The 24182-nt window shown below is 46.9% G+C and overlaps 1 protein-coding gene across 1 annotated transcript in view; it reads left to right on the top strand.

Moving 5' to 3' along the window:
• The window catches only part of LOC130113070 (uncharacterized), a 69761-nt gene extending 46252 nt beyond the window's left edge, over nucleotides 1-23509 (top strand). Inside the window, exons 3-15 of the mRNA XM_056280581.1 lie at nucleotides 1552-1628; nucleotides 3021-3320; nucleotides 6516-6848; nucleotides 6949-7275; nucleotides 7562-7952; nucleotides 10871-10892; nucleotides 11814-12126; nucleotides 12542-13237; nucleotides 13350-13634; nucleotides 13924-14247; nucleotides 14927-15250; nucleotides 20974-21261; nucleotides 23352-23509. Of these exons, the coding sequence (XP_056136556.1) occupies nucleotides 1552-1628; nucleotides 3021-3320; nucleotides 6516-6848; nucleotides 6949-7275; nucleotides 7562-7952; nucleotides 10871-10892; nucleotides 11814-12126; nucleotides 12542-13237; nucleotides 13350-13634; nucleotides 13924-14247; nucleotides 14927-15250; nucleotides 20974-21261; nucleotides 23352-23509 (3838 nt within the window). The remainder of the gene's footprint in view (nucleotides 1-1551; nucleotides 1629-3020; nucleotides 3321-6515; nucleotides 6849-6948; nucleotides 7276-7561; nucleotides 7953-10870; nucleotides 10893-11813; nucleotides 12127-12541; nucleotides 13238-13349; nucleotides 13635-13923; nucleotides 14248-14926; nucleotides 15251-20973; nucleotides 21262-23351) is intronic.
• The last annotated feature ends 673 nt before the right edge of the window (nucleotides 23510-24182 follow it).

The following is a 24182-nucleotide window of genomic DNA, read 5'->3' as shown; positions in this document are numbered from 1 at the left end:
AGAGGTGAACTCTCTGGAGGATGAGACAGATGTCCATGAGAACTAATTGGTGATCCCCACCTCCCACTCCTGCAGTCAATCCATCTGATAGATGACTCAAAGGCCAACAGCGACCCTTCCTACAAAGTACAGCCCATCTTCAGTGCACTGAATGAGTCTTACAAAACGATGCCATAGTCAAAATGGTTATCGGTTGACGAAATTATGATACTTATTGTGGCAGGCATGTTGCAAGCAATTCATCAGGGGCAAAACAATCCGGTTTGGATATAAATTGTGGAGCCTAGCACCCTTTGCTGCATGGCATCCCCTCTCTTTCTACTATCACTATCCAATGAAAGCAGAAAATTCCAAAAAAAAAATCCTGACAGACTCGTTGGACTATAATGACATAAATTCAGTGTTCAATACGAAGCCCCGTTGTCTCCTGCTGTAATCATCAGAAGTAAGCTAATGTACAATTTCAGACTGTAGTAGCCTATTTCAATGTTAATGTTTATTCGGGTTTTGGGTTACTGTTTATTGCTCCAAAGGGGTGTGGTTAGCGCGGTCGCCTCACAGCAAGAAGGTCCTGGGTTCGAGCCCCGGGGTAGTCCAACCTTGGGGGTCGCCCGAGGTCATCCACTGTGTGGCGTTTGCATGTTCTTCCCGTGTCTGCGTGGGTTTCCTCCAGATGTTCCGGTTTCCTCCCACAGTCCAAAGACATGTAGGTCAGGTGAATTGGCCGTACTACATTGTCCCTAGGTATGAATGTGGGTGTATCGGCCCTGTGTGATGGCCTGGTGGCCTGTCCAGGGTGTCTCCCTGCTTGCCGCCCAATGACTGCTGAGACAGGCTCCAGTATCCCCGCGACCCTGAGAGCAGGATAAGCAGTATGGATAATGGATGACACCTTTTATTTTACTGTTACAGTGTTGGATTGTACGTGGCGTCTAGTTTCTATGTCCTGGCTTCTGTTGGTCATAAATCAATGAGCCACCCTCACATGAGCTTGCCAACGGCAGTTTTTGTGTTATTGTAAGTTGAAACGTGTTACGTGAACAACAGTAATAGTTATGAAGTAAATTCTAACCATGTCTCATTCTTCTGTGTTGCATATGTTGCTGTTATGATTTTAAATGTGTAAATCGGTCTAACTGAACAGTTTGTATGAATTCTGACTACGCTGTTTTCCACCGGTCACTATTGTGACCGAGTATAAAACCTAATATTTCACTAACTTAACCAACAAATAATCAAAAAGGGCATCAAGTTTGTGTGTTGGGGAGGTCAAAGGAGTAAAATGCATGTACTCAAATTGCAAAGAAACATTTGGGAATAAACCGGTTAATTTCCTCAAAGCTTCATATTTTGTACAATAAGCCATTAGCACATCCAGTGTGAGTTTTTCTAGTTCTGTGTTTTTTCTGTATTTTGTTAAACATCAGTTTGTGACGTGTCTAAATAGACCCAATCAGAGACACAGAAGTAAGCGAGAACACATTCCTGAAATGGCCAAGTGCCACGGATAACGTAGAGTCGAGTCTTTTGTGGGCACTGGTTTTTGTACAGAGTTACTGTGACGTTACTGCACTGTGACACTTACTTTGACTACTGGGGAAAAGGCACGGTGGTCACGGTCTCATCAGGTAAGAGAAACTCTTATTTCTGATAACACACACACATCTTCATTTCTTCAACATAACACATTTTAGGGTAGAAGCAAGTTTGGAATTTGTGGTGTTTTTCTGTTGGGATTAAGTAGAGATGAAATGAAACGACTGCACCTATATAATCTGGCGGTCACATGTTGCTACTGTAAAACAGTAGTTTTACTGCTCATTTACAATCTCATTTATCAGCAGTTGCAAAATGTTCCGTGCTGTTATAGTTGCCGGTCTACGGCACTACCGATGTGGATACTAGGTAGTGATAATGCCGGTAACGGTAGTTCTGGTTGGCCGTGTGAAATGAATTGTGTAATGATGATAGCTGGGTGTTAACTACTCACTAGTAACCGTTTCATCAGGTAAGGCTTTTAACATCATGCACAGTTTGAAACCCACACTGATTATTTGCTCAGGATTTAGATTTCTCTACTTTGTGTTTGAGCGGCCAGAGGCAGTTTGGTTGTGTTGAGTTGGCAAATGTCAGGTCCAGATTTCTGCCGTTGCAACGTAATGTGTTTAAAATGTTAATTAAGTGTAAAGATACGCAGCACAGTGCTGTCATTATTATCACTATTATCGTTATAGAATAGCTTACTTAGGAAAGTACGAACTAGCAAGCGTTTTTCTTTTTTTTCTCACTTAAGTTTTTAAAAAGATATGAACAGAACAGTAAAATATACAAACAGATAGAAATAATAATGAAAAATAACAGTAAATAGTTGTCTGGAAATATTTCAATATTCAAACAAATATTTTAATTAGGCATTAATTTAGTCGGTGTCATTTCTCATATAAATGTTCTATTTTTCACAGTTCTTTTTAAATATATTCTAGCAAGTGTTTTGCAGTGATAAATATTCCGCTTTTATATCTAATTGCTGGTAAAATCAAAGCAAAAGGTATTTTCTGTGTATTTGCTACCAGACAGCCTTCACCAAAGCCGAGCTTATCCAGGGGAAACTTCAGTTTAAAAAGCAGAATGCAGTGTTTCAGCCGTGTAAAATGTGGAAATTAAAATGGGTTGTGTGATGTGCAGTATAAGCTACAGCAATGCCTAAGCCAATATTTGACAGTGTCACAGATTCCTCTCTGGTTTTCCAAAGCCTGAGTTAACCAACACTTTTTATGTAGCTTGAGGAATGTTCAGGGGACTTTGTTGAGTACATAAATGGTAAAAAATATTACTTTCAATATACTGCTTACTGGTGTGAAACTAACACGACCTTTGTTATCACAGGGAGGTTGTTGTGCCCCTGTTCTAGTCGAGCAACACCAGAATGTGTGTGACTTCCTGCAGGAGGACTTGTCAGTAAGAGAGACATGTAATGTGTGTATTGCTGTTGTAAGGACGGTTTGTCTCTCCTCTGTCAGCCACACCAAAGGCCCCTACTGTGTTTCCTCTGGAGCAATGTGGCCCCGAGACCGGAGACACCGTGACTCTCGGCTGCCTCGCCACCGACTTTACACCCGCCTCACTGGGCTTCAGATGCACCAACGCCGAGGGAGTTGCCCTGCCTGATGTACTTCAGTACCCCGCTGTTGAGAAAAACAGGGCTTACTTTGGAGTCAGTCGGGTCCGCGTGCAGCGAGACTACTGGGACGCCAGGAAAGTTGTCAACTGTGTTGTTGAGCATTCAGCAGGACAAAAACAATGCCGCCTTCAGAAGAAAGGTGAGTTACTTGTAGATGATGAAAAACTCAAACACTTTTTTAATCCAACATGTGAGTTGGTTTAAATTACATTTATTAGATCAGTACTTCGCGTATAATGAAGAAATTTCTGTTAAGTATTTTTTACAATTATCTTTTCCTTACAGAAATGTTTAATTGTCTTCTATGTTTCTAAACAGAAATGATTTCTAATGCAAAAGTGTATGTGCAGAAAAAATTCATAAATATATTGGATTTGACAAAATATAAGAAAAAAATGTAACAAACAGAATATCTTATGTCATCCAGTTGTTTTTTTAAGTGACCAAAGTAAAAACAAGGTTCAGTATTGAAATCAATAACTGATTTAGGTGTCTTAGAAATATCTGCAAAGTTACAAAGCTATGTTGTTGTAAGAAAGATTGGAACAGGAACAAAGGAAACACAAAGAACCTCATGATAGTTGTAATTCCATGTTATTCAAGTTGTACTGCGTCAGTGGCAGGTTGCAGCAAGTTGTACTGTGTCAGTGACAGGTTGCAGCAAGTTGTACTGCGTCAGTGGCAGCTTGCGGCAAGTTGTACTGCGTCAGTGGCAGCTTGCGGCAAGTTTTACTGCGTCAGTGGCAGCTTGCGGCAAGTTTTACTGCGTCAGTGGCAGCTTGCGGCAAGTTTTACTGCGTCCGTGGCAGCTTGCGGCAAGTTGTACTGCGTCAGTGGCAGTTTGCGGCACGTTGTACTGCGTCAGTGGCAGCTTGCGGCAAGTTGTACTGCGTCAGTGGCAGGTTGCGGCAAGTTGTACTGCGTCAGTGGCAGGTTGCGGCAAGTTGTACTGCGTCAGTGGCAGCTTGCGGCAAGTTGTACTGCGTCAGTGGCAGGTTGCGGCAAGTTGTACTGCGTCGGTGGCGGGTTGCGGCAAGTTGTACTGCGTCGGTGGCAGGTTGCGGCAAGTTGTACTACATCGGTGGCAGGTTGCGGCAAGTTGTACTGCAACAGTAGCAGGTTGCGGCAAGTTGTACTGCAACAGTAGCAGGTTGCGGCAAGTTGTACTGCGTCAGTGGCAGGTTGCAGCAAGTTGTACTGCGTCAGTGGCAGGTTGCGGCAAGTTATGTTGCGTCGGTGGCAGGTTGCGGCGAGTTGTACTACATCAGTGGCGGGGTTGCGGCAAGTTGTACTGTGTCAGTGGCAGGTTGCGGCAAGTTGTACTACATCGGTAGCCGGGTGCGGCAAGTTGTACTGCGACAGTGACAGGTTGCGGCAAGTTGTACTGCGACAGTGGCAGGTTGCGGCAAGCTGTACTGCGTCAGTGGCAGGTTGCGGCAAGTTGTATTGTGACAATGGCAAGTTGCACTGCGACAGTGACAAGTTGCAGCAAGTTGTACTGCGTCGGTGGCAGGTTGCAGCAAGTTGTACTGCATCAGTGGCAAGTTGTCCTGCGACAGTGACAAGTTGCAGCAAGTTGTACTGCGACAGCGGCAAGTTGCAGCAAGTTGTACTGCGACAGCGGCAAGTTGCAGCAAGTTGTACTGTATCAGTAGCAAGTTGTACTGCGACAGTGGCAGGTTGCAGCAAGTTGTACTGTATCAGTAGCAAGTTGTACTGCAACAGTGACAAGTTGCAGCAAGTTGTACTGCGTCGGTGGCAGGTTGCGGCAAGTTGTACTACGACAGTGGCAGGTTGTGGCAAGCTGAACATTGCTGGAAAGGAAAGGCTTAAGCTTGCCCATGCAAACTGAGATACTGGCTCGTATTTTTTCCTCTCTTTCCATCCTAACGTAGGCCATCTGCACTTAACATATGCACCGTGTAGTAATATGTCTGCTTCCTTCCATCTACTTGCATAATCCTTTGGTTTTCTTATTGTTGTCTTCCTGCACTTTGTTTCACCAACAATCACAGTTCAAAATCCTGTTTAGTACAGCTGCCATGGCATGGAAATCTTCTTACCGCAGTATTAGAGGAGAGTAATATTGCAGGTTTAATAATATTACAAGTCGTGGGGGGGTCAGTGCAGCCGTTCCAGACTCGCGTTTACACCAACACGTACAACGAATGTACAACACATACATCAACAAGTGTCAAACTCCCTCTTTAAGAAATGTTAATAGGCAGAAGATAGCTATCGAATGTCAACAACAAGCGGGCTTAAGCTAAATACTTATTTACCCGCTCATTTATAATCTGTTCACATGGGGCTTTTAATTTTTGGGGAGGCCCAGTAATTTCTTATAATTGCAGAGATCATTTGTGAATTGGAGTTGTGTTATGTGTGTTACCTGCCCCCTGCTTGACCCCATTCAAAAGGGGATTATCAGGCTAACTGATGGACTTTCTGGTCATAATTCGACAAGCGTGTTCATGGCACGCGCAACTCAAATACACCACAAAATGCTGAATATTTAACAGGTCTACCACAAGAAGTCAGTCAGTTGGTATCAAACTTGCAAATCGTAAAAACAAATAAGTACGTCAGTTGCATCGCATTGCTTAAAAAGTAAAGCCATGTTTACTGGGGGAGTGTGTGATTTAAGTCAAGAAAGTATTTGGAGCCGCTTGGCAAGCCAGTTCTCCAGCAGGCTAAAGTAGTCCAGTTGAAATGCACCACACAATAATGTAAAAGCATGTGGTACAGTTAGTTGTTAGGCTGAATTTGAGTTACTTGTTTTTTTTCCTCCTCACAGATGTGCATTTAGTTGTGGTTTCTATTTGGTTTGTCTGTTGTAGTTTCAGAGGAAGTTGAGCCTCTTAGTGTTAACTGAATGAGGGACACTGAGAGGACAAAGAGAGCAGATTGTGCACAATGTTGGGCAGCGAAGCTCTCAGAGAATATGGGAAAGGCTGTTAGGATGGTGATGAGGTTGTTGTTGCAGGCCGACTGTTTAGTCAAGGGCAGGTTTCCAGCTGTGTGGGACTCTGTCAGTGTTAGCTTGTATGTACAGTCAATGGATATGCAGAAGCATGTACTGAAGCCCCGCCCCCTTATTGATTTTGTATATGTTGTAAATTTTAAAAAAATCCACATTTACACTCTAGTGACAACCAAACATGTTGGGGGGGGGGGGTGACCAGTTTAAGCTCTTACTAACACGGCATAAAAAGTTAATGAATATAGTTTTAGTCTCTTACCCTCCACTTTAGCACATTTATTGCCCTTAGCTTCTGCATATATATCATTCTCTGCTTCTGCATACATATATCTGTGTATGTTTGTTTTTCAGTCGAGTTTCATCAGTTGCCAACTCTTAACGTGTTGATCTCTCCTGAGATGAAGAATGAGAGATCAGCTTCCTTCTCCTGCTTTGCCACTGATTTTTCACCAAATGCTCATGAAATCAAATGGCTCAGAGACGATGAGGAAATCCGTGACAAAATCTCTGAGATCCAGACCTCCTTTGAGCCCAAACGTAATGAGAATGGGACTTTGTACAGTGTCGTAAACTATCTCCAGGTTGATAAAAGTGCTTGGACGGAATCGGAAGCCAAGATTACATGTGTGTTTAAGCAAAAAGAAGAAAATGTCAACAAATCTGTGGACTATAATACCACACCGGGTGAGTAAACCTATGGAAAGCAGAAATGATCATAATTGCAATTCTAATGATTTCCCAGCTGTAACAGTTCAGTCTTGCTTAACCACTCTTCTTTCTACAGGTTCCACCACATGTAATGACCCATGTGTATATGTTGACATTGAGATCTTGCCCCTCAGTTTGGAAGACCTGTTTCTGAACAAAAAAGCTAAACTTGTGTGTGAAGTGCTGGAAAAACAAGGATCCGTTGAGTCTGTTGAGTGGCAGGACAAAGATGGGAAACCTTTAAACAAGGACAGTCATAAGAGCAGCCGAGGACCCCACAACCTCTACAGAATTGAAGTGGATGTCCTGTTTGAGGAGTGGAGCGAGGGGATGGAATATTATTGTGTTGTTGAACACAACGACTTAATTAAAGCTGTAAGGGAGCGTTTTCAAAGGGACAAAGGTGAGAATGTTTTTGGTTACAGTACATGAAAGACTAACAATGTATTGTGCTGTCATTTAGTGCATGTTTTACATATAATATATTTTAATATTAAATGTCAAATATGTTAACATATCTATAAAATATGATTGCTTATGGCAGGAAACAGGCTTGTGCTGTCTGTCTCATAAAGAATTTACTTGAATCACTGGATTATTTATATACACACACACACACACATATATATGTTTGTGTGAAGCATTCTCAGTTCTGGCACTAAGTTGTGATTGTTCTCTCATGCTTGCAGGAGAAACGATTAAGCGGCCATCTGTTTTTCTGCTGAGTCCAGTAGAACAAACTAGTAATGACGTGGTGATCCTGACTTGCTATGTGAAAGATTTCTACCCCAAGGAGCTTGTAGTGTCTTGGCTTGTTGATGATGTGGCAGCAGATCCAGCTACCTATACATTCAATACCACAAATCTTTTAGAAAACAGCGGATTCTACTCTGTATATAGTGAGCTTACGTTGAGCTTGGACCTTTGGAAGAAAAATGACAAGGTGTTCAGCTGCGTTGTCTACCACGAGTCTATGATGAAAACAACAGGAGTCATTATTAGGTCCTTTGTACAAAACACCAATGAAAAACCCAACCTGGTTAACGTCAGCCTTAACATCCCTCAAATTTGCAAGGCCGAGTAGATGTGATGTTGTGTCCATGTGTGTTTTGCTATGTGTGTGTTTTGTTTGTTGCCTGTGATATGACATGCTGTTTGTCTTTAAATGCAGAACTAAAATCAAAATAAAAAAGATTTACTTCAGGACTGTTTTGATGTATGTTCAATTCAGTTTGTATCCTCATTTCAACATTTTTGCAATGCCATATGTTTAGTTAACATACAAGTTGAAGAAAGTACACATCAGATGGAGGTATCAGCATACCAGCAGCTTAAAGTATAGTGACCAGTAGGCCATAGACATGTTTATATGCAAAATTAAATGCTCTAAAATGAAGCGTCTGATGCTCATCACTGACCATAAAAATGAAAAATCCCCCAAACAGCCTAACAAGTAAAGCCTAAATGACACTAATCTTAACAACTACATGACTAGATGACTAATAATAACTTATTAGTTGTTGTTTTCTGTTGTTATGGTGCATTTATTTGTACTGTATTGTCTTGTCTCATGTGCCCGTGTTACCTCTGTTGGTTTTAGCCTGTCAAAATAGATATCTTTTCAAGAACTAAATCACTTAGCCTGGGCTCCCAATACATCACTGTGTTTTAAGGACTCACAATAGTACTCCACAAGCCAAGCCACATGCATGCCATTATCTTTTCTTTTTATTTTTCTTTTGTAAAGAAGGGTCTTTCTAGAGCAAGTCAGGAATCACTGTTTTTGCCAACATCTCCATTTTATTATACAAATATGTATTGTGGACTTAGGACTAAGGTCAAACGTATTGTTCAGTTAGTAATCCATAATACACAAATGGAGAGCTGGGAATGAAAAGACGTAAGGCAGTCTGGTCACTGCCTCTTGCACACCTGAGTATTAGTTTCAAATACAGTCAAGTCCAAAGAATAAGCACACAAGAAGCACACAAAACCCTTACACCATGTGCACTCGTTAAAGCTGCAGAATAAACCATGTTCTTTGTAAGGCAACAGAATCAGTGTGAATGAGAAGACAGCTTCTGGGTATATTTTCTGCGAGTGTACAAAGGGCACCAGGAACAGCTATCAAGTAATAATATTGGGTCGTGTAAGGATGTGTAGTCTCTATATGGTGGCTATTGTATGAAATTTTAATTTATTTGAAATTCAGTGGAGGACAAAGGTAAAACTGCCAATGTAACACCACGTTAATCTCTTCATGCAGAATTTATTTTTCTGACAGACAACCAGTGGGGTCACACCACAGAGACGGAGCAAGATAGCACCGGGAAAACAGCCATTACCTTCATCATCCTCTTCCTCATCACTCTGTTCTATAGCGTCGGAACCACTGCCATCAAGGTAGTGAGCCTCCATTACCAAACATTAAGGATGAAATAGTTTCTGAGACAGCATGGTTTGATAAGTTAGAGTTCAATATCTGGCATTGGTATATCATGCAACTTGGATTTAGCATATTTCCCGGACTATAAGTCGCTGTTCTTTTACTCGTCTGGCTGCTCCTGCGATATATATTCCAAAGCCATTTCATTCATTCATTATCCAAGCCGCTTGTCCCAACTGGGGTGGCGGGGATGCTGGAGCCTATCCCAGCAGTCATTGGGCGGTAGGCGGGGAGACACCCTGGACAGGCCGCCAGTCCATCACAAGGTCCTATCCCAGCAGTCATAAAAAGAGTCGTATTGTTAATTAGATTAACAATGAGGCGACACAATAACTCAGACGGATAGCACGCTGATTCAGCTTGACTGTCTTTTTACTGAAGGTCTTCTTCTGTGGTGTTACATGTCATTCAAAAGGTACGTTACAGCAGCAGCGCCACCACAGGCTAAGCCTAGTTACTACACATCACATCTCCCTCTTTCAAGCAGAACACCTGAACATGTAACCAAAGCAAATAAACCTCAGTCCTGTAACACCACAGATGCAGGAGGTCGAGTCTTCTTGTAGGTTACAGTAGTCCCCCTCTCCCGGAAGCGCGCCCTCGCGCTTAGTTTTTCCCGCGCGCTCTGAAGAGACTTATGAGGATCTGCACACTTCCGGACACCACAGCTGCCACCAATGTAACCGAGCATATCTTCCGCCCGCTGCGGGATTCGAACCAGCGTTGTACTGCACCACGAGGCGGAATCGCTAACCGCTCGACCAAAGGGGCCAATCTCAGCCAATCACAGCGCGTGTTGCAAAGATCAAAGGATGGCCAGACTCTCTCTATACACACGGCGCTGTCCTGGTCGCTGCACTAGCGCCTCCTCTGGTCGGTCGGGGTGGCTGTTCAGGGGGAGGGGGAACTGGGGGGAATAGCTTGAGCCTCCCACGCTCTACGTCCCCCTGGTGAAACTCCTCACTGTCAGGTGAAAAGAAGCGGCTGGTGACTCCACATGTATCAGAGGAGGCATGTGGTAGTCTGCAGCCCTCCCCGCATCAGCAGAGGGGGGGGGGGAGCAGAGACCGGGACGGCTCGGAAGAGAGGGGTAATTGGCCGGGTACAACTGGGGAGAAAAGGGGGGAAATCACAAAAGAGAAAAAAGGAAGGAATAAATGCAGTGGGAGCAGGATTAAGAAAACAGTGCCGTGCAGGGGTCTACACCCCGAGTATACATAGACACCGAAGAGACTTGTTGTTTCCTCACAACATGTTTTTCTCTCTGAGTGAGACTTATACTGCGATTCCCTTGTGGTCCGGGAGATGTGGTAATGCAACACAATCCTGTACAACTACACACAACAACAGGGTTTGAATAAGGTTAAATTAAACAAAGAGAAACGATCAAGAATGAAAACACACAAAGCTGTTGTCCTGTGGAAGTGAGGAAAAGAAGAAGGATGATGTTATAAAAGATGGCTGAGACACAACACATGTCATTACTAGAGACACAACATAGTGATTCTTCTTCTGTTTCTGAGTCAGTCTTTCTCTTCTTTTTCCTTTCCAGATTAAATGAAAACGTGGAAAAGGTGACGAGTGATTGCTTTAAAAAGTAATGTTTCACATGTTGGTTCTTTGTCTACTCATTTGTTCAGAATGTAAGTGTTCACAACCGTCATTTCTCTCATTCACTATGTCGGCTTTGTATTCTCATTGAAAATAATAAATGTGTAACTGAAGAAAATGATTTAGGGAACTGGTACTTTTTCTCTCCTACTTCTTCGAGTAGGTTCTCATTTGGGTCCTGTTGGCTTTTAAATGATCAGATCTAATTTAATATCTGCCTCTCATATTGGTGCTGGTTCTGCCTTTGAAACGTGTTTAACTGCAGCTTGTTTGCTTTGAAATGTGTATTTTACTTTGCACCGCCCCGCAGCTGGACTTACCAGACCATGTCCAGCTCCATATTCAAATGGACCGTTACTGCGGTGTGGTGGTAAAAACAGGCCAGAGAACTCAGTCAAGCAGCACAACAGAGAGAGAAGCCCACATGTAAATACTTCTGAGATATTTAGAGTTACACTTTAGTTCCCTATCTGGCAGAGCCAAACTTCACACCTGCTGTTGGCGACGCACCGCTGCTCTGTTCAGTCTTTCACTTCTGTTTTTCGGGAGCTTTTTTTGGTACCAGCATGTTATCCAACGCTTCCGCCTGCTTCCTGCCTGTTTCGCTCAGCCCTGCCCTGCTCTAGCTTTTGTGCAACAGCCATCCAGCTCCACCCGAAACTAAGCTCCTGCCACTGTGACAGTACATCTGCGCCCTCTAGCCTGGGTAACAAGACAACAGACTTAGTACTGACGGTAGACTTGGTGACATGTACACACATCACAACAGGTATGTGTATCTCCAGCGGCTCTGAAAAAGGGCCCGAGCCATCAAACATTCACGTTGAACACACTAGATGAAAAGAAACGCTTATCTTATACATACTTCCTGTGTCTCAGTGCAGCGGGTTGTCCATCCGACCGTCACCATGTCCCCTGACTGGAGGTGGGTCTCTGGGGCCGCAGAAGTGAGCCTTGTGTGCACCTACAGCGGTTACTACCCAGACGACCTAGAGGTGCAGTGGCAAATAGACAGCCGTGCTGTCGACATCGTTCCGGTCCAAAAGAAGTTTCAAGCTGGGAAAAAGGAGGAAAAAACGTTCAGCCTAAGCAGCCAGATTGAGTTGGACCGGAAAAACTGGACAAATGGCTCAAATGTCACGTGCAAGTCCAAACACCACGACGCCGAGTTGAGCAAATCAATCAGTATTTGTGCAAGTAAGTGCGGCTACTTCTCAGTGACGATGCAGCAGTGTCGTTGCTCCATCACTCCTCTCAACATACGCCTTTCACACTACAACTCCTTTAAAATGTACATTTAGGGGCGTCAGCAGAACACAACTGATGACAAAAGTCTAAACATTCAGAGAGAAGATGTTGAGCTTGGCAAATGCATGTTTGATTGATGAAGTTAAAGATAAGAAGTTACAAGAAGTAACATCCAGGATGTTTGGTCTGACTTGATCAATGCTCTCAAGTTAAATTAACTTGATTTTTGACTCGTTTGACCAGCAAATGATTTGAACGATAATCATGAGAGATGTTGCCACTGGATATAAAGATTTAAAGATATGATATGGCTGTTATGGAGTCAGATAAACACGACTTCGCTAAACAAGTGATCTTTTGGCAGTTTACCCTTCCTCCCCTCCTTGCATTCACCTGGAGACCCCCAGCTTCAAAACAGTGATGATGGCAAAGCCCGAGGTGACGGCTACGTGTGTGGTTGAGACTGTCTATGATGCCAAGGTGACCTGGCATGTCGATGGGGAAGAAATCTCAGCCACAAGAACCGTGCCGAACCGGACCGGCAGCAAGACCTATTTCAGCAGCAACCTGACTGTTTCCACAGACAAGTGGATGACGTACAGTCGCGTGACATGTAGGGCTGAACACCCCTGCTCCCCTCCAGCTGAAAAGACGGTGGATATAAGTAAGTCACCTGTACCAAATGATGTTCATGTGATATTTGATACAACTGAACTCTGCAGCAACCCCTGTGTTTGTTTCAAAGGGCTTACAGCGGACAGGGCCCCGTCGGTGCTGATCAGAAGATCTCTGCCACACTTGCTTCATGGAGAAGATGCCGTGCTGGAGTGTGACGTCAGACAACTCTCCTCTAGCGACCTCTACGTCACCTTTCAGGCCAACGGAAGTGACATATCTGAAAAACAATTTGTTGATCTTTCCAAAGCCACAGGCCTCACTTCAACCACTCTCCAGTTCTCAGTTCCAAAAACCCACCAGGGAAAAGACAACACGTTCACCTGCAAAGTGAACCAAGGCTTCGTCAACAGCTCGGTATCAGACTCAACCGGACGGATTTTTGGTAGGTGACCAGCTGAACTTCTGTTGTCAGTTGTGTTTAGTCTGTTGGTGTCCAATGTCTCTTTGTCAAACTCTTTCAATAGTAATTTATGACTTTGTGTGGGGACATTTAGGTGACCTGTCAATGGAGCTTCTTCTGGTCCCCAGTAAAGACTCAGGACAACAGAAACTCTTGTGCATTGGCTGGGGTTTCAGTCCCCAAATCAAATGGCTTTCTGGGTCTCAGGACAGATCGGCATCAACTAAAGACATCTTATTAGGTGAAGACGGTCGTGTGGCAGTAATCAGTCATCTCAGTGTGCCTCAAAACGAGTGGACAAAAGCAGTGGTCTTTACTTGTGAAGTCTCTGACAAGGTTTTAAATAAAACTGTCCGCGATGAAATGGGCTTCTGTTCAGGTAAAGTGAAACAAAAAGGGAAGTAAAAACCTACACTAACTGTAGAATAACAGTCACTACCCCGAAGTAAATATGAAAATATAGTGTTTATAATTCCACTTATAACTGTACATTCAGAATATTTCTAAATGTATTTTCATTATCAATAAGAGTTCCACGATGAGTCATCCATTATTAAGGAGCTGTATTTTATATATAATTTGGTCTTTATTTAATGATATGCCAGTCAGATATGTACATCATAGTCTTGTTCACTTTGACAAGGAACATTTTTTTATTTTATTTTCAATAACAGCAGCATCATCTCGGAAAGCTGGTGTCTTCATTCAGGGTCCAGCTCTCCAGGAACTGCAGACAGATGAACAGTTGGCTTTCACCTGTCTTCTGGTTGGTCAAAATCTTGAAGATTTCTCCATCACTTGGAAAGTTGGTGGAAATAAGTCTCAGAGGGCATTGACTGAACCACGGCTGAGTCACGACAATGGGACCGAGACCATTCGTAGCTTCCTGAATGTATCAGCAAAGGCTTGGCTCACATATACACAAGTATCCTGTGAGGGGAAGCACCTATGCTCCACACAGGGTTACGAGACGCACATAAGCAGAAGTAGAGGTATCCTTACCAACACAAGCATAAAGTTGACCTGCAGCCTCAGGCCCCGGTCACACCAGAAACTGGCAGTGCAAAAGAATGTTGCATGCTCCTGTGGGAACAAACTTGCTGACCAAAAAACACTCGGCACAGTGAAATGAATGGAACATGGTGAGACCATCCAGTCTTGCTTCACAACCAACTGCAAACCACGCTGCATTAATCTTGTGTAGTAATTTATCTTCTGGCAGAGCACAATAGTTAAAACTGGATGATTTAACGCTAGTGAAACAGGGAGCTTCCTCCATTTTGGATCCTCACTAGCCACTGCCCCATCAGATGCCAACGCAGTCCAAGCAGTTCTGCTACTGGTTGACGGTGTGAATTTGCATGTCAGAGTTCCCCAAAGCTGAACTCTACGTGACGTCATCGAGAAATTTACTTTGCTACCGGATGCAAATCCACTGATAGCAACAGTTTCATTCAGAGTAGTTGGTTTTGGCGGGAAACATCCCTGTCGTAAATGCTGGTGTGACCAGGGCCTTAATATTGCAGGACAAACGGGTGGCATCAATAATCAACCCTGCATTAATACCTCACCATTATCTAAACTGTCGCTTGTGCTCCCATAAATGAAATGATGGAAATGAAAAGAGCAAAATACTCTGATCATTGTTGTCTTCCTTTTTCCTTTCAAAAGATCCTAAGCCGCCATTTGTGAAGATAACAAGGCTGAATGACACGGACCTGCCGGGCTCAAACATGGAAACGCTCATTTGCCTTGTGACTGGATTTTCCCCCTCTGGCATCTTAGTGTTTTGGGAGAAGGACGCCTTGAGGCTGCCAGTATTACAATATACTATCAGCCCTGTCTGGAAATACACAGACAGCAACACCTTCTCACTGAACAGCAGACTGAACATATCCCGGCGGTCCGAGAGGGACCAGGAAGCAGCATATTCCTGTGTAGTAAAACACGAGTCATATGAGGAACTATTCAAAAGCACAGTACAACCTGTGTTTGGTAAGCAGTAAATAATAACATTTAGTAGAAGGAAGCATCAGCACTTGTAATGTACAGTTGTCTAAAAGAATAGTTGGGTTTCCAGGGTTTCTATTGTGTATCCTACTTAGACAAAGTCAGACAACTCGTGGGTGCATGTGGCTGTGCTTGCAGGGTGAAGGTAGGTTGACAGGGAGTCTGGCCTCGCTGAGCTCAGCTGCTGCAGGTCTACCGGGATCCTCTTAAAAGAAGGGAAACACACTTTCTCTGAAACCGAGTGTTCATACTTGTTACTCGCTAGCCTGCCATTCACCATTTCTCTTCATTCTACGAATGGTCCAAGTAGATATCCATCAGCTGAGCTAAGCTAGGCTAAACTCACCGTTCAACGTACCTTCAAACTACACGCAGATATAACAGGGCCTCCGGGTGGCATGGCGGTCTATTCCGTTGCCTACCAACATGGGGATTGCTGGTTCGAATCCCCGTGTTACCTCCGGCTTGGTCGGGCGTCCCTATAGACACAATGGGCCGTGTTTGTAGGTGGGAAGCCGGATGTGGGTGTGTGTCCTGGTCGCTGCACTAGCGCCTCCTCTGGTCGGCCAGGGCGCCTGTCAAGGCGGAAGGGGGAACTGGGGGGATTAGCTGATCCTCCCACGCGCTATCTCCCCCTGGTGAAACTCCTCACTGTCAGGTGAAATGAAGCGGCTGGTGACTCCACATGTATCGGAGGCGGCATGTGGTAGTCTGCAGCCCTCCCCGGATCGGCAGAGGGGGTGGAGCAGCGACCTGGACAGCTGCACAGTGCCGATTCCGGTTTCTACTGCAGTGGTCATACTAGTTTCCTGTTTGTTGGCACGTGCTATTGACAGTGGCATATTTTCCGCGATGCCTGCAAGATTTGCCATGGATCAATGTCAACGACATGCACACAACTGTCGACAAACCTTCACCTGCACCTCCCAGCAAGCGAGTGAAAAGGTTCAAGTTGTACATAATGTTATGTATGCACACATCGACAGTGCTGTATTTAATTTGGTGCTGTTCTATTGTGCTGGGATCGATTGGTGATGCCTGCGGGCTCTGGGTTGTTTGATCGGGTCTGCCTTTGATGCTGTGTCAGTCTAAATAAAGAATGCCACGGAGAGGTTGTGTCGAGCGACAGCGCTGTGTCCTGACGTGATTTCTAAACTTAATATTGGCGACGAGGATGGCTGATGTCTCCCTCCCACCACCTGCCCCCTTCCTGGCATTACCTGGCGAGCCTCCGGTACCATGGACTCGCTGGCTACATAGTTTTGAAAATTACATCATCGCCTCAGGGCTCGACGACGTGAGCCAGGCTAGGAAGACGGCTCTGTTGATACACTGCTTGGGAGCAGAGGGTCATCGTGTGCTCGGGACTCTGGGAAACGTCACAAACTTTGATGAAGCTGTGGGACTTATGAGCACCCATTTCGCTGCTCCACAGAGTGCCCTCCTTCGGCGATTTATATTCCGTCAGCGACACCAACTGCCTGGTGAGTCTGTGCAGCAGTACGTAGCTAATTTGCGAGGGCTAGCTAGCTCATGCAAGTTCGGCGCGCTTCAGGACGAGATGGTTCGCGACCAGCTAATCGAACACACCAACAACGCAAAGGTGCGTGAGACTCTCCTGCTGGAAAAAGACGGTCTGCTGCTGTCCACAGCAATTACCATCGCACTACAGGTTGAGGTAGCAGCTGAGTGTGCTGCTATGCTAAATACACAGCAAGTGGCCACCTCCAGTCAAGCTGCCAACGACTCCTCCCTCTACTCACGGCTGCCCCTCGGGACGCAACCCAGCCAGAGCGAGGCGGGCGCCGACTCCACTGGGGACGTCTTGCAACTGCAACGACGGCGTTCTCGGCCCCGCCCTCAACAGTCCTGTGGTAACTGTGGATCTCGGTCTCATGTTTCAAGGGCTCAGAACTGCCCTGCCCGTGGCCAGACATGCTGTAGCTGCGGTAAGCACAATCACTTTGCCAACGTCTGTCGATCTTCCCCGGCTGGGTCAGAGGGCCACACCCCCCAGTCTTCAACCGCCGTCATTCACAAGGTGAGCTCTGCGCCAGTGTCATTCAAATCATGCACAGTCAACATTAATGATGTGTGCATTCCCCTGCTGTTGGACACCGGTGCAAGTGTGTCTCTCCTGAATGTTGATACCTACAGTCAATTTTTCGGTTCACTGCCACTGTCCGCACCCTCAGCTGTCCTCTGTGGGTATGGTGACTCCAAAATCGATCTGGTTGGCTCTCTCCAACTGACTGTCCGCTATGGAACCAAGCTGGTGCCTAATGCAGTTTTTCATGTGGCACGCCGTGGGGCCAACCTGATGGGCCTGGACCTGTTCTCCGCTCTGGGGTTCTCCCTCTTAGACACAAGGGGGGCAGCAATCCTGACTGTCGCCACACCTTGGCAGCAGAAGTGGCCATCGCTGTTTATGGGGCTGGGCTGCCTCTCCGCCTTCACCCATCAACCTCTCCTCAACCCTGCTGTGAAATCTGTCATCCAACCACTGCGCCGCATCCCGTTGGCTCTCCGTGATGGGGTCTCCGCCGAGCTGCAACAACTGCTGGAAGCTGGCATCATTGAACCGGTGGACGCGTCACCTTGGGTCTCAAACCTCGTGGTGGCTAAGAAGAAGTCGGGGGGCCTGCGTGTCTGCGTCGATCTACGTGCAGTAAATAAGGCAGTGGTCCCGGATAAGTATCCACTGCCCACCTCAGAAGAACTCACTGCTCAGTTCTATGGCTCTGAGGTGTTCTCCAAGCTCGACCTCAGACAGGGGTACTTACAGGTGCCCCTCCACCCCAGCAGCCGAAACCTCACAGCCTTTGTGACACATGCAGGAGTGTTTCGCTACACCAGGATGCCTTTCGGTCTCAGCTCCGCCCCTAGCTGCTTCCAGAAAATCATGGTCTCCGTGCTGGCTGGCATACTGGGCGTGGCCATTTATCTGGACGATATAGTGGTACACGGGCCCACCAGTGAAATCCACGACAAGCGCCTTAACATGGTCTTCGCAGCCCTGTCCAAGCACAAGCTAACTCTCAATGCTGAGAAATGTGTCCTCTCTGTGCCAGCGATCGAGTTCGTGGGGTTCCGGCTGTCAGCGAGCGGTGTAACTCCACTACAATCCAACGTGGACGCCATTCAGGCCATCCCTGAGCCCAGCTCGGCCGCCCAGGTCGCCTCCTTCCTGGGTATGACAAGTTACTACCTGAGGTTTCTTCCCCAGTACTCTGCGACCACAGCCCCCCTGCGCCAGCTGCTGCGTAAGGACGAGCCATGGGTGTGGTCAAAGGCATGCAGTGACGCTGTGCGTGATCTCAAGACTCAACTGACTTCACCACCAGTGTTGGCTCACTTCAACATCTCCAGCTCCACCTTTGTGACCTGTGACGCATCAGCCACAGCGATAGGGGCCGTGCTGTCTCAAACCCAGAACGGTGTGGAGAAGCCCATTGCCTTCGCCTCCCGTGCCCTCAACCTGACCGAGCAGCAGTACTCCGTGGGTGAGCGTGAGGCGTTAGCCTGTATCTGGGCTTGTGAAAGGTGGCACCTCTACCTCTATGGCCGTTCCTTCACCCTCAGGACAGATCACCAGGCCCTGACAGCGCTGCTGTCCACATCTGGGACAGGCCACAAACCCCTGAGGCTGCACCGCTGGTCTGACCGCCTCCGCCAGTACAACTTCAGCCTGCAGTTCACCCCAGGCAGAGACAATGTTGTCGCCGACCTGCTCTCTCGCTCTGTCTCCACCCCAGCTCCACAGACGGACACTGACTGTGTGGAAAAGGACATTGTCCAAATGCTACACACACCCCTCCAGGCCACTGTCTCTCTGCAGGAGCTGAGGGCAGCCTCCGAACAGGACCCTGTCCTCTCCCAGCTCCGCACCTACATCCAGAACGGCTGGCCTCACAAGGTCCCAGAGGAGCTGGCTGCGTTCGCCCGAGTCAGACAGGAGCTCTCCTGCTGGAATGACACCTGCGTGGCACGTGGGTTTTGCACAGTGGTCCCAGCTGCTCTCCGTGCACGTGTTTTGAATACGGCGCATGAAGGCCACCTGGGCACTGTGAAACTGAAACAGCGCTGCCGAGACCTGGTGTGGTGGCCGGGGATAGACAGAGATATTGAGGCTCTGGTGAAGGACTGTTCTGCCTGCCTTGTGAGTGGCAAGACCGGCCACCAGGCTCCCCCTCCCCTGCAACCTCTCGCCTGGCCCTCTCAGCCCTGGGAACACCTGCAGTTGGACATTTGTGGTGAGATCCATGGAGTTCCCCACCACCAACGCTTCATGGTGGTCGCCTACGATCTACACTCAAAATGGCCTGAACTCACCACTTCCGGCACTGTGACCTCACAGATCATCATCGACTTCCTGGACTCTCTTTTCTCTCGCTGGGGCCTCCCAAAGGCCATCACCACTGACAACAGCCCTCAGCTGGTCTCTGCTGAGTTCACTGCTTATCTCGACAGCAAGGGCATCCGTCATATACGCACTGCGTACTACCACCCCCAGGCCAATGGCGGCGTTGAACGTTTTCACCAGTCACTGAAGAACGGCCTCAGAGCACACATGGCCCAAGGGTGCTCTTTCACGCAGGCCATCCGTCACACTCTGCTACACTATCGGGCCACACAGCACTCGACCACAGGCGTCTCCCCAGCCTCTCTCATGCTAGGCCGGGAACTGTGCATGCCCCTTGACAGGCTCCGCCCCTCCACACCTCAGGCACCTCCCTCTGGGGTCAGAGCCTCAGTCACTCGTCAGCAGACGCGGATGAAGCAACGGTTTGACCGGTCAAAACGAACCAGGGTGCCAGACATCAATGTGTCAGACTGGGTCAGGGTCCGCAGGCCCCACAGGGACAATAAAATGGCTTCATACTGGTCCTCTCCTCTCCAAGTCACCCGTCAGCTGGGCCCAGCCACTTACCTCCTCAGCGATGGCACTCGGTGGCACTCCAGTCGTCTACGGAAGGTGTCAGCTCCGCCACGCACAGCTGGTGACACAACCATAGCCATTCCCTCAGCATGGCGAGACGCCCCGGGGCTTCATGCAGCTCCTACACGGGCCCCAGACATTCCTGGGCCTCAGCTTCCCCTGCCTTCCCCCTCCCCACCTCGGCCTGCCCAACCTCAGGCCGCCCCGCGACCTGTTCGCACACGTTTACGCCCTGGCCACCTAGAGGACTTTGTGTCAACCTTTCATGTTTGAAATCCTGCCGGGGGGGGGGGGAAATGTTATGTATGCACACATCGACAGTGCTGTATTTGATTTGGTGCTGTTCTATTGTGCTGGGATCGATTGGTGATGCCTGCGGGCTCTGGGTTGTTTGATCGGGTCTGCCTTTGATGCTGTGTCAGTCTAAATAAAGAATGCCACGGAGAGGTTGTGTCAAGCGACAGCGCTGTGTCCTGACGTGATTTCTAAACTTAATACATATCAAGTTACGGCCACCATTATGAGGACGAGCAGACGGACGGGATTGTGGACGTAACTGGATATGTACAACTTGAACCTTTCCACCCGTTTGCTGGCAGGTGCAGGTGAAGGTTTATTGACTCAGACATCAGGTTTAAAAGGCGTTCCCGGAGCAGCCGGAAGGTTTCATTTCACTGGGTTGAACATACTTTCTCATGGGTGTCATACATAGTTGATCTTAATTCTCTATATTCAAAGAACATTTATAAAAGTGACACGTGTTCCCCAGCTCCAGTGACACCGAGTCCACCTTCAGTCACCCTCCTCCATGGCCCTGGCGAGCTTGTGTGTCTGGCAAATGGTTTCAGGCCTGCACCGGTGAACATCAGCTGGTTCCTTGATGAGACTACAGAGTTGTGGAGCTACAACACCAGTGAGCCACACAGAGGACCACAGGGGGACTTCAGCGTCCAGAGCCGACTCCGCCTGCCCCCTGTTGACTGGCCACTCGGGGCAGTCTACACTTGCAGGGTGACACATGTTACCCTGACACTGGCCTTAAATTTCACCAAACCAAGTAAGTAAACGACTCATTTACACGTCACACGAGAAGATGAAACGGTTCTCCCACAAAATATCAAAGCTCGACCAGAAAGATGTCTCGTGCACTGGCGCCACGTGGTCCCTGTAGCCCGCGGCCGTAAGCCACGGTAGTTTGAACTCTTCTTGCTCTGAGTTGAAAGGGGGAGATGTGGGTTTCTGCACTGTGGGGTAGTAGGGCCTCATAAAACCCATTTTACTTTTTTCTCCATTCCGTTTTATTTTTTCCCAGTTTCGGGATTTCCGGTTTTCTTTTTTCCTGGATTCTCTCTTTTCTTCTTTGTTTAACTGTATAGATTTAATCATTTAATCACTGCCACTTGTCCCATGTCCCCTCGGGGGTGAAGGAAGTAGTGCTGGTTCTGATTAACTGTCTAAATTTAAGTTTTTACTTATTTTACCAGTTTCTTACAAGATATCGTTGTATAATAAATGTAAACAAGACAATAAAAACAATCATAAAATGTTAAAATGCTTCCAAAAAGGGCTTCAAATCTTAGAGACTGGGTGGACTTAACACAGTCGACCTGATAAAGGACAAACTCAGTATTCTATAAAATAATGAGCTCTCTAACGGGACGATGGGCTCAGCACTACTGTAACAACACCACATCTTGCACCACAGGACTTCACCATGGACAGGAGTGGGACTTGCAGCGGTCACTTGCTGCCTTCTCCTTCTGTCGTCGCCTCTTGTTCTGCTGCTTAGTGGCTTCTGGACTTCACCGGTACACCAGCACACAACTGCTTGGACAAGGACAGATCATTGTAATGATCACGTGACCATACTGGGCCTGTCCCATTACCCGCACCTAAGTTACCAGGGTTCCTAGTAAGCTAGGCCCTACTTGACTTGCATTTTCCTGTCTGTGGTAAGACGGCAAGTGTGGGCCAAGGCTGTGCAGAACTTGTGAAACAAAGTCGCACACTGAGGTGTTGTTGTCACCACGTCACTCACGCTACAGCTAAACACTTGTTTTAGCCACCGGCAAGCTGTGGGCTGCTGACTTCAAGATTATTCAGTGACATCTGCTCTCAACTTTAACACACTTACTGACTCACGAGGCGTCTGGGTAGTGTAGTGGTCTATTCTGTTGCCTACCAACACGGGGCTCGCCGGTTCGAATCCCGTGTTACCTCCGGCTTGGTCGGGCATCCCTACAGACACAATTGGCCGTGTCTGCGGGTGGGAAGCTGGATGTGGGTGTGTGTCCTGGTCGCTACACTAGCGCCTCCTGTGGTTGGTCTGTTCAGGGAGGGGGGGGTGGGGGTGACTGGCGGGAATAGTGTGATCTTCCCACGCGCTACGTCCCCCTGGTGAAACTCCTCACTGTCAGGTGAAAAGAAGCGGCTGGGGACTCCACATGTATCGGAGGAGGCATGTGGTAGTCTGCAGCCCTCCCCACATCAGCAGAAGGGTGGAGCAGCAAGCGGGACGGCTCGGAAGGCTGAGTTTGTTACCTCAGCCTCATTTTTTTGATTAGTCATCAAATATTCAACAATGAGGTGTAGTAAATGTGTAATAAGCTGTGCTAAGATGATAACAGGTGTTAAAAAGATAGCCTACATTAAAAACACTTCTTGTCCGTCGTTTCGGCAGCCATTGTTCCTCCAACACCGGCAGCAACATGGTGGCTACACGTGACTCTGGACACTGTTCTGGAGCGGTGTCAGCATCAGGGTGCACCCAGTGTCGGTCACGTGGACTGTAGGCTGAACGCTTTTCAGATGTAGGACACACTTGGACCACATGGAAAGGTGCACTTATGACCACAGAGTTTCAGGGGTTCTGCATTTTACTCCAGACCCTCTACACACCGAGACCCCGTCTGCAAGCTCTGCAGAATGTCCAGGCCTCTGACGGGCGATGTCGTCCACTTTATACACATGGACAACGTACATACACCAGTGTGCTGCATGACAGATGACTTGCATTGTGAGAGCATGTTACCCCTGCAAGGGGTAAAATGTCCCTTCAGAAACATCTGGGCAGGGGTTTTATGTCTGTGGTGCAGTCATTTCATTAAAGATGGTCTTTAATTCGGCAAACATCATCTACTGTTACAGAACTTCTAGACCATGTGTACGTTGACCAGAACCAGCATGATGTTGTTATTCAAGATGTGGAGGAAGAAGACTGGTACATGGCCTTCACTTTCCTCCTGCTCTTCTTCATTTCCCTTCTCTATGGAGTGACAGTCACCCTCATAAAGGTGAGCATATGAGCAGCGGCTCTGAAGGGCTTTGGCAGCATTTTGTGTCACTGGTATGATTTACCTCTGTTAACATGAATACATGCTGGTCATATGCAGGTAAACTATTTATCCATATTCATTATGGTCTAAAACGTAAGACAGCCCCCATCCTGATGTGTTTCCAGCCTGCTGGAACTTTCTGGTATCACAGCAGTTACACATGCTGTTCAGTTTTGTGCCAGAACCAAGATGAAATCAGAATAAGACAAACAAGATGTTGATATGGTGTCTTATGATATCTAAAGTGTGTGTGACTTCAAAAAATGTGTTATTTTTAGTTAATTTCTGCACATACCTTACAAAAGACAATTTACATTTTTTAATATATATTTTTCCTTTCAGACTAAATGACATCCCAAGACAGATCCAACGGATTCCTGTCTATGGCTGGAAATGTGGATTTTTTTTCTTTCCTTTTCTTTCCTTTTTAACGGGCAGATATATACGTATATATAAAGTTTACCCATTCTCTTAATGTTTGTTCATGTAAGCTGATTTGAGTAATTCCATCTTGTACAGTCGAACCCGCTTCAGTGGAGAACAGCCTGACAACTCGAGGGTTGTTCACATCTTTATGCCAGAACAACGACGGCTCAGTCCAGACCCCTCTTAGACCACTCCGGTCTCTCCGGACCTGTCTTTC

The sequence above is a fragment of the Lampris incognitus genome, chromosome 5 (genome assembly GCF_029633865.1).
Source record: "Lampris incognitus isolate fLamInc1 chromosome 5, fLamInc1.hap2, whole genome shotgun sequence".
Taxonomy (NCBI): Eukaryota; Metazoa; Chordata; class Actinopteri; order Lampriformes; family Lampridae; genus Lampris; species Lampris incognitus.
The sequence above is the reverse complement of the archived record's forward strand: the minus strand, read 5'-3'. Positions and strand labels throughout refer to the sequence as shown.